At 44.3% G+C, this 13,397-nt stretch overlaps 2 protein-coding genes across 5 annotated transcripts; both read right to left on the bottom strand.

Annotated features, from left to right (window-relative positions):
* Nucleotides 1–257: 257 nt before the first annotated feature.
* LOC144710996 (uncharacterized) lies at nt 258–2,374 on the bottom strand. Its single transcript, XM_078584888.1, has 3 exons — nt 2,006–2,374; nt 674–792; nt 258–596 (listed from the first exon to the last, which is right to left on the bottom strand). The coding sequence occupies exons 1-3, from the start codon at nt 2,213–2,215 to the stop codon at nt 449–451; spliced, it is 477 nt and encodes a 158-aa protein (XP_078441014.1). The 5' UTR covers nt 2,216–2,374; the 3' UTR covers nt 258–448.
* A 1,046-nt stretch (nt 2,375–3,420) lies between these two features.
* Nucleotides 3,421–13,338, bottom strand: LOC144710994 (putative 1-phosphatidylinositol-3-phosphate 5-kinase FAB1D). 4 transcript variants are annotated; one of them, XM_078584881.1, is made up of 12 exons: nt 13,185–13,338; nt 11,884–12,024; nt 11,758–11,791; nt 10,918–11,568; nt 10,696–10,840; nt 10,268–10,612; nt 9,237–10,180; nt 9,046–9,172; nt 8,810–8,965; nt 7,593–8,738; nt 6,981–7,241; nt 3,421–4,046 (listed from the first exon to the last, which is right to left on the bottom strand). In XM_078584881.1, exons 2-12 carry the CDS (start codon nt 11,930–11,932, stop codon nt 3,801–3,803), a joined length of 4,104 nt encoding a protein of 1,367 aa, XP_078441007.1. In that variant the 5' UTR covers nt 11,933–12,024; nt 13,185–13,338; the 3' UTR covers nt 3,421–3,800. The 4 variants fall into 4 exon arrangements, with proteins under 4 accessions (XP_078441007.1, XP_078441009.1, XP_078441008.1 ...); XM_078584883.1 differs by having other exon boundaries at nt 11,884–12,014; nt 13,185–13,329; XM_078584882.1 differs by lacking the exon at nt 13,185–13,338 and adding an exon at nt 12,988–13,114.
* Between the last annotated feature and the right edge of the window lie 59 nt (nt 13,339–13,397).

Below are 13,397 nucleotides of genomic sequence, written 5' to 3'. Positions count from 1 at the left end.
GGGGATGGTTATTTTATCCATGGAAGAAACTATCACATCCGTGGACCAGCGGATAATTTTTCATCCTGTCAGTTATCTGAAGTCTGGGACGGAATAATTTTTTAGTCCACAGACTAAATTACCGTCCCATCCGCCTCACTGCACTATAAGTGGGATGGATAACCAATGGAGAATTCAATTGTTGAGGGGCCTTGGACTTTGCAAGCAAAAAATAATGGCTACGTCGAATGGGTCCAATCGCCTTCAGGAGTGGGGGTCACTGAGTAACTGTAGCGGAAGAACGCCTTCATTATTTTCTCGCAAAGTGGTACATACAGTGTCGTCAGACAGTTATGATAGATTCTGCTACAGTGGTATTACTGGGAAGGTGGAAGTCGGCGGCGCTGACGTACTCTCGCCGATTATCCACCGTCAGATCTCCGTAGCGACGGCCGAGATGTCATTCCTCTCAGGCCAGAAGCCAAAAGTTCTTCTGTGTACGTGTGGTGACGAAGTACCCACCAACTCCGCCGCCGCGCTTCCTCACGGCCACGGCCAGGCAGTCTGCCTCGTTGACGCAGCGTTCGACAAAGTCGTCGTCGTCGCCGGCTCCAAAGCTGTGGACTTTTCAGGGATTCCTCGAAGAGAAGAGAAGAGAATAGAAGGTCAAATTGAGATGGGGAGGTCTGTTTACCAGCAGGAGGATGAGGGCTTGGGCTGGCTGAGAACTAGAACGGCGGCTTCGAGCTTGGTGATATGGTTGAGAACGGTTCTAAGCTTGGGGCCATGGAGGGCTAGAGCTTCTACCTCGACCTGTGGGAAGGACAGGAGGTGACGGGGCGAAGAAGAAGAAGAAGAAACTAGGAGAAGAAGATGAAGGTAGAAGAACCAGAAGAAGAAGAAGAAGCTTGGAGAAGAAGAAGATGATGAAGAAGCTAGGAGAAGAAGATGAAGGTATAAGAACGAGAAGAAGAAGAAGAGGATGTAGAAAAAATGAAGAATCGGAGGAAGAGGAAGGATAAGAAGAAGCTAGAAGAAAAATAGAAAGAAGGACAAGGACAATAACAACAACAATGAGAACATGAAGCTACACGAATAAGAGGAAGAAGAAAAACAACAATAAGAAGAAGAAGAGGAGGAGGAAGAATAAGAACAGAGATAAAAACTATGAGAAGGAGAAGAATGCAAAAGAAGCAAGAAGAAGAAGAGGAGGAGGAATCCAGAAGAAGAACAACAAAGAAGAAGGAAATCAAGAATAATAAGCTAGAAGAAGAAGATGATGATGATGAAGAAGAAGAAGAAGAAGATGACGATGATGATGATGATAATGATGATGAAGATGAAGAAGAAGAAGAAGAAGAAGAAGATGATGATGATGATGATGATGATGAAAATGAAGAAGAAGAAGAAACTTAAAGAGGAAAAAGAAGAATCTAAAAGAAGAAGAAGAAGAAGAAGAAGAAGAAGAAGAAGAAGAAGAAGAAGGAGAATTTAAAAGAGGAAGAAGAAGAAGAAGAATTTGAAAGAGGAAGAGGAAGAAGAAGAAGAAGAAGAAAAAGAAGAAGCTAGAAGAAAAATAAAAAGAAGATGCTAAAGGAAGAAGAATAATTTAAAAGAAGAAGAAGACGGACCTAAAAGAAGAAGAAAGAGCCACTAAAAGAAGAAGAAGAAGAATTTTAGAAAAGAAGAAGAAGAAAAAGCCGCTAAAAGATGAAGAAGAAGAACTTAAAAGAAGACGACGAAGAAGAACCTAAAAGAAGAAGAAAAGGCCGCTAAAAGATGAAGAAGAAGAATTTAAAAGAAGAAGATGAAGAAGAACCTAAAAGAAGAAGAAAAAGCCGCTAAAAGATGAAGAAGAAGAATTTAAAAGAAGAAGATGAAGAAGAACCTAAAAGAAGAAGAAAAAGCCGCTAAAAGATAAAGAAGAAGAAGAATTTAAAAGAAGAAGACGAAGAAGAACCTAAAAGAAGAAGAAGAACCTAAAAGAAGAAGAAGAAGAAGAAGAAGAAGAAGAAGAGTAGCTCACGTCGGATCTGATGGACCTGCAGAGGGCGACGAGCAAGTCGGCGACGTCGGAATTCGCCTTGCGGGCGGCGTCGCCCCCTCGACGAGGGAGAACGTGAAGAAGGGTCACAATATCTCCGGCGCCGACGACGTGGTTTAGAGCCCACAAAGCCGCGTTCTTCGCGCCGGAGCTCCTGTCCACAACCGCTACCACCCGCTTCCTCGCCACCATTCTCTTCTTCTCCAGTTCATTCTCTCTCTCTCTCCATCCCCATCTCTCTCTCTACATATAACTCTCTCTCTCTCTCTCTACATATAACTCTCTCTCTCTCTCTCGAAACATGCGGGAAGAGAAGGAATGGAGGAAAATGGAGCCGCCAAGAAACCGGGTTAGAGAGATGATGTAAGACAAAGAAAGATCATGTGCACTTACGTAGCAACACCGGAGAAAGTCTCTGTCCCGCAATTACCCGCATCGAATTAACATCCATGGATGACGTTTGTCGCAGTTACTTAAGAGTTACTTCTCGACGTCTGAAGGTACTTCTCCATATCATGGTCCTCTGCACGTTGTCGCCTTCTCCCTTGTGACAAAACATTCCGTGCGTCTTACGAATGGAGATTCCGTGCGGACATCTGCCATCTTTTGCCTCCCTCTCTCTCTCCCTCTATCTATCTAGCTCTCTATCTCTCTATATCTCTCTCTATCTCTATCTCTATCTAGCTCTCTATATCTCTCTCTATCTAGCTATCTCTCCCCTGAATAACAGCTCTCTCTATCTCTCTCTATCTAGCTATCTCTCTCCTGAATAACAGCTCTCCCTATCTCTCTCTATCTCTCTATCTAGCTCTCTATATCTCTCTCTATCTAGCTATCTCTCCCTTGAATAACAGCTCTCTCTATCTCTCGCTATCTCTCTATCTATCTATCTCTCTCTCCCCTGAATAACAGCTCTCTCTATCTCTCTATCTATCTATCTCTCTCCCCCTGAATGACAGTTCTCTCTATCTCCCTTCTCTCTATATCTATCTATCTCTCCCCTGAATGATAGTTCTCTCTACATCTCTCTCTCTCCCCGGAATGATTGATTGGGTGACAGTTCTTTCTCGGTATCTATCTCTCTCCCCTGAATGATGGATTGGGTGATAGTTCTTTCTCTATATCCATCTCTCTCCATTGAATGATAGTTCTCTCTCTATTTCTCCCCCCTCAATGATTGATTGTGTGATGGTTCTTTCTCTCTCTATCTCTATCTCTCTCTCCCCTCAATGATTGATTCGATGATGGTTCTCTCCATATATCTCTCTCTATCTCATGATTGATTGGATGATTTTTATCCCACTCTCTATCTCTCTCATTCTATCATCTCCTCAATGATTAATCAGATGATGGAGAAAGAACAAGGCATTCTCTTTGGACAACCAGAGCCCCACCAATTTCAAAAAAAATATCATCCACTCTCGTAAGTGTCTATACACGGAGGATGGGAGCCAACAGAACAATGGGTTTTTTTCTGTAAAGTATACAAAAAAAAGAAGAACAACACGCGGGTTGGTCTACACTGGGTACGCCACTGACGCCACTTACCCCCAGAAATTCGCTTAAAAGCCGCAAATTTCGGGTAAAAGAAGAGGAAGAAGAAGAAGAAGATGATGATGATAATGATGATGATGATGATGATGATGATGAATAAGAAGAAGAAGAAGAAGAAGAAGATGATGATGATGATGATGATGATGATGATGATGATGATGATGATGATTAAGAAGAAGAAGAAGAAGAAGAAGAAGAGTATGGGAATGTACCAGTGGCGGCGTTAAGAGTCGGGCTCGGGGACGGCGAGGAAGTGCTTAGACATGAACTTGCGGAAGCGCTTCTTGTAGTCTTTGGGAGAGATGACAGTGGGAGAAGTGTTCTTGGGGACGACCAGCGAGTACTTGACCCACGTCTCCAGCTGCTTGTCCCATGTGTACTGTCTCAGATAGTCGATCATGCCGAACACCATCTCCCCCCGCCGCTCGTCCACCCCCACCAGAAGCGAGTAGTCCATCACGTTGATCGACTGCAACCACCCCACCTTGTCATGTTTGTGCCGTAGATCCATGAATTTACGGAGAGAGACATAGATGGTAACATGGGTAGGTCGCCGAGAGAGATGGCGACGTAGATGGATTTGTAGGGAGTCTCGCCAAGACAGATAGTGACATAGATTATTGGATGGAGAGAGAGATAGTGACAGAGATTAATGGACAGAGGGAGATGGTGACATAGATAGATTGATGGACAGACACAGATGGAGAGAGACTGATAGGCGCACGGGCATATATATATATAGAGAGAGAGGAGGGAAATAAGGAAAGTGTGGAAGAGAATGGGAGAGAGAGAGAGAGAGAGGAGAGGAAAGAAGGAAAGGGTGGAAGAGGAAGAAGATAAAATGGATAGAGAGGGGAAGGGTAGAGAGAGAGAAAGAGGAGAGGGAAAGAAGGAAAGGGTGGAAGAGGAAGAAGATAAAATGGATAGAGAGAGGGGGAGAGAGAGAGAGAGAGAGAGAGGGAAAGAAGGAAAGAATGGAAGAGGAAGAAGATAAAATGGATAGAGAGGGAGGGGGAGAGAGAGAGAGAGAAAGAGGGGAGGGAAAAAAGGAAAGGGGGGAAGAGGAAGAAGAAAAAAAGGAAAGAGAGGGTGGGGGAGAGAGAGAGAGAGAAAGAGGGGAGGGAAAGAAGGAAAGGGTGGAAGAGGAAGAAGATAAAATGGATAGAGAGAGGGGGAGAGAGAGAGAGAGAGAGAGGGAAAAGGAAAGAAGGAAAGGGGGGAAGAGGAAAAAGGGAAAAAGGAGAGAGAGGGAGGGAGGGAGAGAGAGAGAGAGAGAAAGAGAGAGAAAGAGGGACGGGAAAGAAGGAAAGGGTGGAAGAGGAAGAAGATAAAATGGATAGAGAGGGAGGGGGAGAGAGAGAGAGAGAAAGAGGGGAGGGAAAGAAGGAAAGGGTGGAAGAGGAAGAAGATAAAATGGATAGAGAGAGGGGGAGAGAGAGAGAGAGAGGGAAAAGGAAAGAAGGAAAGGGTGGAAGAGGAAGAAGATAAAATGGATAGAGAGGGAGGGAGGGAGAGAGAGAGAGAGAGAGAAAGAGAGAGAAAGAGGGACGGGAAAGAAGGAAAGGGTGGAAGAGGAAGAAGATAAAATGGATAGAGAGAGTGAAGGGGGAGGAGGGGAGGGGAAGAAGAAAAGGATGGAAGAGAATGGAAGAGGAAGAAGATACGATGGAGAGAGAAATCAGAAATAGAGACCAAGGGCACCCATATAGAGGAAAGAGGAGAGACGCACTGGACAGAAAATAAAGTGTCGCCAAGGAAAGTAGAGGCTAAAAGAGGGTGATGTAGAGAAAACAAAGAATGGAAAGAGAATAAGGGGGGGGGGGAGAAGATAGAATGGGAAAAACCAACAAAATAAGAAACTAGAGATGGGAGAACGAAAATCAGATAAAGCTAAGAGAGGAGGATAAAGCAGATAGTGAGAGAAAACAGAGGACAAATATGAGGGGAGACAACAGAGAAAGGAAAGTCTAGTAGAAGAAAGAAAAAGGAGAGAAGGTACATCTGAGAGGACAGGGGATACAAGAGAGAGCGAGAGAGATGGAAAAACATGAAAGACAGCGGCCAGAAGTAGAGAGGAGAGAATAGATGCTTGGCAGAGAGAGAAAAAAGAGTGAGCGGACTTCAGGAGAGAGAGGAAATAGTGTGAGGAATGCAAGATAGATAGGGAAAGACGACGAAGAAAAGAAAGAGAAAAGAGAAAGTGGAAAGAAGAGATGTAGAGATTCGAGAGAAAGAAGAGGGCGATGACAGAGAGAGGGAGAGAGAGATAGTGAGAGGGTGATGACAGAGAGAGGGAGAGAAAGATAGTGAGAGGGTGATGACAGAGAGAGGGAGAGAGATTGTGAGAGGGTGATGACAGAGAGGGAGAGAGATAGTGAGAGGGTGATGACAGAGAGACAGCACAAGTGAGAGAGAGGATGATGATAGAGAGAGACATATGGTGATGATAGAGGACAAGAGAGAGAGGGTGATGAGAGAGAGACAGATGAAGAGAGAGAGTGATGATAGAGAGAGAGAGAGAGACAGAGAGGGTGATGATAGAGAGAATGAGAAAGAGAGAGAGAGACATATGGTCATGATAGAGAGAACGAGAGAGAGAGATATGGTGATGATCGAGACAACGAGAAAGAGAGAGAGAGAGAGAGAAATATGGTGATGATGGAGAGAACGAGAAAGAGAGAGAGAGAGAGACAGAGAGGGTGATGATAGAGAGAAGGAGAAAGAGAGAGAGAGACATATGGTGATGATAGAGAGAACGAGAAAGAGAGAGAAACAGAGGGTGATGATAGAGAGACACGCATGGTGATGATAGAGAGTGAGAGAGAGAGGGTGATGAGAGAGACTGATGATAAAGAGAACAAGAGAGCGAGAGAGAGAGGGTGATGATAAAGAGAACAAGAGAGCGAGAGAGAGACGGTGATGATAGAGAGACACACATGGTGATGATAGAGAGTGAGAGAGAGAGGGTGATGATAAAGAGAAAAAGAGAGAGACAGAGAGGGTGATGATAGAGAGACACATATGGTGATGATAGAGAGTGAAAGAGAGAGGGTGATAAGAGAGAGTGATGATAAAGAGAACAAGAGAGAGAGAGAGAGAGACAGAGAGGGTGATGATAGAGAGACACATATGGTGATGATAGAGAGTGAGAGAGAGAGGGTGATGAGAGAGACTGATGATAAAGAGAGCGAAAGAGAGAGACAGAGAGGGTGATGACAGAGACAGATGGAGCGAGGAGAGAGAAAAAGAGAGCAGGGTATGAAGGAATTCAAGAGACAACAAAAAGGAGATTAAGGGGAAGACGACGACAATGTGAAACAGAGAAAAGAGACATTGCAAAGAACAGATATGGAGACTTGAGTGGAAGAAGAGGGTAACAGCAGAGAGAGAGATAATTGCTCACAGTTAGGAAGGACGTGTCATTCCAGATAGCCCGCTGGAGGTGGCGCTTGCTCTTGCCGCTGAGGTAAAACGGGTCGAACCCCATGTCGTGGACAAAGTTCTGATCCAGAAAGACGGCGCTTGGATTCGATGTGTTGGTAACATACCGCGAAAAGACAGCGCCTTTCAGATCATACACCTTTGAAATCTCCCTCCCATACAGCAAATTCTCCATCACCATAAGATCCGTCTTCATCTCCTTCCCATTCCTCACCAGCTTAACCTGCACGCAACACAACCAACAACATTAATCAGCCAAAAATACCATCGCATCAGGAGCATGAGCCCATTACAAAGTGAAAGAAATTTTTTAACAGAAAAGATTCATTAGAGAAGAAGTCAGACTTCATATTTCAAAGTAAATGAATCAAAATGCTACGAACTGAATCAAGATTCAGGTGAATATTACTCAGCAAAGGCATGGGTTTACGAGTTGAGAGACTTTCGGAGCAGAGTAGAGATGAAGATTCATATTATGAAGTCAATTCAGATGAAAGTTCATGTTATAAAGTCAATTCATCTGAAAAGAAACAAAGCATGAACTCTAGAGAGAGGCATGGAACATCGCGTTTACCCGATAGATGCCGAGGATCTTGGCGAGGCAGGTTTGGTTGCCAGAGGAGAGAGAGTGGGAGACATACTTGAAGTAGTCCGGGGCAAACTTGAGGAAGGACTCAAGCTCCCGCTTCTTGATCTGCTTGATGATGAACCTGTCGTCGAGGGTCTTGGCGAAGAAGGCATTGCTCTTCCCACCCTGCGCATCCCACTTCTTGCAACGGCTGAGGGATGACAGATATGCCACCTCTGATGGGCAGCATCGCTTCCGTAAGTCCTGAAACTGCTTCGCATGGACACAGAACACCGAGCATTCGCCAGTGCCACCAACATTGACCACTGGGTGCAGACTCTCTGCTGCTGGGTGGTCACCGGAAGCATCTGCAGGTGCCGATGCCACTGTGTCTTCTGATGAGAAGGAAGAGAATGACGCTGTCCGCATCGGCTCCACCTCCAAGGATCCAAAAGACGAGAGGTGGAATGAGGATTCAGAGCGGAGTCCAAACCCACTATCGACGGAGCTCCAGCGGGACTCTGGCTTCTCGTCTGAGCTTGGAGGTTGACTCTGAAGCACTGCCAGTGCGTAAGCAATGAGGCTGGAGACCTCGTCCTCGGAGACAGAGATGATGGCGCCATCTGGCATTACGGGGAGGTGCACCCATTGACTCTCGTGGTTGACCAATGCTGGCGAGAGATGCACTGGGGAGTAGCTGCGGATGAAGTCAAACCGACGGAATGGTTTTTGGATCTCGTCCATGTACGCATTTCGGATTCCTGAGGCCACCCAGAGCCAGGATTCTAGGAATCTAGGTTGGCGTTGACAATCTGACAGGTCGGCATTGATCTCAGGCTCTTCAACTTGGGCAGCCGGGGAGTCATCTTCAATGTGTGAGTCGGCAGCATTGAACTCTGGGACGGTGTCAGGTGTGCTGATTTGACCATCTTCTTCTGCCAGCGTCGTTTTTTCTATGGCACCGTCATTTTCAGGAGACTCTGGCAATGTTGTAGCCACTTTGAGCGCAGAAGAAAGAAGGGAATCAATCCTCTGGTCCCAGGCGTATAGCTCAAGAAGAAGCTTCCACTCCAAAAACGGCAAATCTATCATGTTTTCTACAGATTCTGGAGGCTGCTGGTCGCTGTTCTGGAGGTATTTCATCAAGGGAGCCTGCACAATCAAAACAAGCTTCAGAATGTAAATAGCCCAAGAAGAATTATTAAACGTTTCCGATTTTGAACCTCGATTTCTGATTTTTCTTGGTTCCACAGCTCTTCGACTTCCCAGAATTCCTTCAACGGACTGGGCAATCTCTTGTATTGCTTCAAGAACTCAGGTTTAATCTTCTCCAGTGTTCTCCCGATATCAGAGAATAGAAGTTCTGCCTTCCTCAAGAACTGTACAGCAAAAAATATAAAGTTATTAAAGATATTTATTTCTAGTAGTACAATTTGGTAAAACATTTCTAGTTACACACCTCTCTTGCCACCCTCTTGAGCCAATCATCTCTGTTATGGGAAGTAAAATCCAAGACAGAGGGAGGCTCGCAAGCCGTGTAGATATCAATAGGGGAGAACATGAACATGACCACCAGCTGTCCCACCCTGTTGATCATCATTCAATTAATCATTTCAACGAGAGATGAAAAATTTTGCGCATAGAATATACCCAAAGAAGCGAAGGCAATCCCTCTGCAGTGAATGCCCGCATTTGGAGATCCTTTTGGAAGCAGAGTGAGCAGAGAAACTGAGCTCCAAGAACTTGCCAAAAGAGAGACTCTGAGCGGCAGCTGACATAACCACCCTTCTTGAAGATTCTGGAACCCCGCACTTGTGCTCGCACTTCAAGCAGCGAGTCCACATCCAAATCCTCCCCTCTCCCTCTCCAGACAAACGCTGCTGATGAGGCAATCGTTTCACCCGAGCAATAAGTCTTCCAGTCTGATGAGTGTAGCTGTGAACATGGGCATCAGGTGGTTCGTTGCACACCGAACAAGAATGTTTCAGTAAAGTATCTTGGAGATATCGCCCAAGTGATATGTCTGAACTCCCGTAATACTTAATGCGAGAGAGGTGGCTTTGCTCGCATACCATCCCTTTGGGAATGCACAAGCTGGAAGTCAAAACAAGAATACTCTTGGAATCTAACCCACTTCCGTTGACGTTGTCTTCAGGCTTGTGATCTGAATCCACAAGATCAGCATCCGTATTTTCATTGATTCCTGCATCAAGCATCTCGGATGATGGAGAGACATTAAGTGTTTCCCTTCCCTTTGACCCTTGAGAAGAAGAATCAAACCCATTGGAATCATGAAATTCTTCCTCCGAAACTTTACCATTTCTCTTAATCCCAGAAATATCATAAATTCCATGGGATGAGTCCTCATCAGAAATCGAAGGGTAGGAGCTACCAGCATCTAATTCATGACTCAGATAAGGGGAACCAGCAGCAGTGTCGTAGACAATTTCAAGGTTTTGGTCTTTGGTTAGAACCGCCCTCTGATCCATGAAATATGAAGTTTCCAGGATCAAATGATATGCCGCAAATACTGTATAATGTACTACCCGTTTCAGCTTCTTCAACACATCACTAGGCCCTCCTCTCAGCAGAATCTGCAATTAATAAGAAAGATGAATACAGAAGAATGCCTAAATTCTAAAAAATTATCACTATTTCAAGTAAAAAATGATAATACGTACTGTGCATCCAAGTGGCTTCGGACAGCCCTCAAAGAACATTAAAGTTTTACTTGGGATCCTTCCCTTTTCCCCGTGGTAGTTGTGTTCCTCCACAAATTTTTCGACCCGGAAATCATCGCATTGTCTCAGTTGGGATTTCAACGGAACTCCAGACGATGAAATGATGAGTGATCCGGTACAGCGAGCGATCTTTTCTAAGCGATGAAGCTTCATGTCAAGGACCAATGTGATCCCCTTTTTCAAAAAATATTCCTGTATGTCACGGGAGACAGTCTTCTCCACCAGAACAATGTTCGGACTGCATGAATGGACCATCTCAGATGCCGACTTCAAAAAATCCCCCTCCTGTTTATTCATGACACTTATAACAATGAAGGCATATTCTTGTTTGAGAAAGTAGAATTAAAACTGAATTATTGAGAATCTACCTGGTCCATCGAACTAAATGATGACAGACCGGCTGCGTCCTGTCCCAGGACCCCCTGAAAGAGCAGTAACCTAGGGTTGGGGATTTTTGTCGGCATGTGCTTGTGTGCAGTGTTTTTCTTAAACACCAATCCCTTGATCACTTCACTGTTCACCAAAATTGAGTTAATAATCAATAGAATGGAGTTCATTCAATTTCTCGTTCAATGGTTATTTTCTCTTACCTTTGATCAGGGCGGCCAGAAGCAATGCACTTCACTTTCACATAAAACCCTGGATCCATAGCCCTCCCTTCATGAACGTCTGGTTTGATAAGCATTGCAGCATCCCAAGATACAGAAGAAACAATGTCTAACCAGTTCCCTTCAGGTAACTGCGTGGAAAAAGAGATTCCTTCTGATGCCAGAAATTGATTAACGAGGGACTTAAGTTGACCATTCATTGCTTCCATCATTGCTTTCTGACGTTCTTCCTTGTAATGATCATATGTACCAAGTCCATCATCAAAACCGCTCAAGGAACTTGGTTGGGCCCACTTTATCCCGTCGTAGCAATCATCATCATCATCGTCATTGTTTGCGACACTTAAAGCCACTTCATCTTCCCCATCTTCAGGTTCAGGGGGCACCCAGATTTTAGGGTTAACTTCAATTGTTGAAAGCCGTGACCAGCCACCAGTGTACGGAGAGCTAGCAGTGTCATCCAAAGCATCATTTCTGTAGGTATTTTTCTCAATTTCAGAGGCATAACCGTCAGATCCTGTCATGTAATCCCCATTAACACGCGATTCATCATCATTTGGCACTTCATGATGGTTCAAAGCATTGATTGAGCTTTTCTCTTCAACTATATTCGGAGCTTCCTCTGCAGTCACGCTGCCCAGTAGACATGCGTTCAGTACACAAGTTATTTTTAAAATACAGTCTTTATAAAGTTCGATGTTCAAATAGATGAGTTCTCATTTTCATACGTATCCTATTATGAGCATGCCCCAGAAATAACTATCGGATCTTAAAATAAATAAATAAAATGAATGATGTACTCTCAAGGGGGTCAACGCTTACCCTGAAACTTCATCTGCATCAGATGAAAAAGTTCCTGAAGTGACACAAAGAACAACGACCGATTAGACCAGGATTCAAGAAGTCGAAATCAAAGTCATCTTGGCATGAAAAAGCAAATAGTGCAACCTTTGAATTCGTGGGTCTCTCCTTCCACCTCCAGACATGAATTGGGCATGATATTTCTCCCTTATCCTCAAGGAACCTCTAGGAATCGAGGCCTTGGAACTGTGTTTCAAGGACGCAGCATCGAGACAGTCCTGAAATCGTCTGCGAAACATTGGAACGTCGGAATTGAGAACAAATAGCCAAAAAGACAATAAAACCGAGGAATCAGGGAATTAAAAGGAATATCATAGAGAACCCAAGACGTATGCTTGGACATCAAAAAATTGAGCCTAAAAATTCGTGGGCAATGATTCACCAACGCACTATTTCATTATAGATAGAAAATAAACGAAGAGATAAAGCCCCTCTAGCAATAATACGGATATAAATCGAACGATAAAGGAAGATAGACGGAAGTATTATAATATGGAGTCTCATTGGGCAAATATATTCTAAGTAATTAACACTGCTGACGAAGCTCGGATGCCGCGGACAAAACTTGCAATTGGAGCTATGGAGAACAGAAGAGTTACAAAACCTCTTCCAGGAGAACCAGCGTAGAAGGATGTAAAAGGGTTTCAAGATCGTGATTATACCGTGAGACTAGGAAAACAATATTATTTTTCCAAAAAAAGGTTTAAAAATCCACCATTAAAGAAAAGAAATTCCCATACAATCGTATAGCCTAATCCCACGAGTGAAAAAAACTACTTTAGAGTCCTCGCATCCAGCCCTAACGCGCAGAATTCCCTCTCACAACAAACGACCGAAGTAGACGGCTCTAAATTCCCCGCCAAAACCTCTAGAGCAGAACAGTGAACAAAGCACCCAGAAAACAAGAACATTTTTCCAAAAAAAAATATCCACCCTGTAAAGAAGAGGAAATTCCCACAAAAACCGTATTCCCCAATCTCAGGAGAGAAAAAGCTATCTAAAATCATCGCACCCAGCCCTAATGCGCAGAATTCCCTTTCACAATAAACGACCGAAGGGAGAACACGCTGAATTCCCCGACAAAACCTCGAGAGCTGAACAGTGAACAAAGCACCCAGAAAACAAGACCATTTTTCCAAAAAAAAAAATCCACCCTGTAAAGAAAAAGAAATTCCCACAAAAACCGTATACCCTAATCCCAGGAGAGAAAAAACCAACTAAAATCCTCGCATCCTTCCCTAATGCGCAGAATTCCCTCTCACATGAAACGACCGAAGGCAGACCGCCCGAAATTCCAGGACAAAAACCTCAAGATCAGAACAGTGATCAGACAAAGACTCCCCATCGCTCAGATTCAAAATTTCAAAAAATTAGAGAGCCATCACAACCTCAGCGCCAACAACAACACCAGATCTCGACAATCAACCCTCTTATTTCAGCAACAGATTACGATCTCTTCGACGATCTTCCTCCCCCGCGGGCCCTCCGATCACGAAGAAAACTCTTTCCCCCCGATCAGAAACATCGTAAGCAAGACAACAACGGTAAGAGGTAGAAGTAGACCTGCCCCGACGTGGACCCCACTCCAGCACACCTCTTCA

Source organism: Wolffia australiana, chromosome 13, assembly GCF_029677425.1.
Source record: "Wolffia australiana isolate 7733 chromosome 13, ASM2967742v1".
Classification (NCBI taxonomy): domain Eukaryota; kingdom Viridiplantae; phylum Streptophyta; class Magnoliopsida; order Alismatales; family Araceae; genus Wolffia; species Wolffia australiana.
This window is presented reverse-complemented; position numbering and strand designations above follow the sequence as displayed.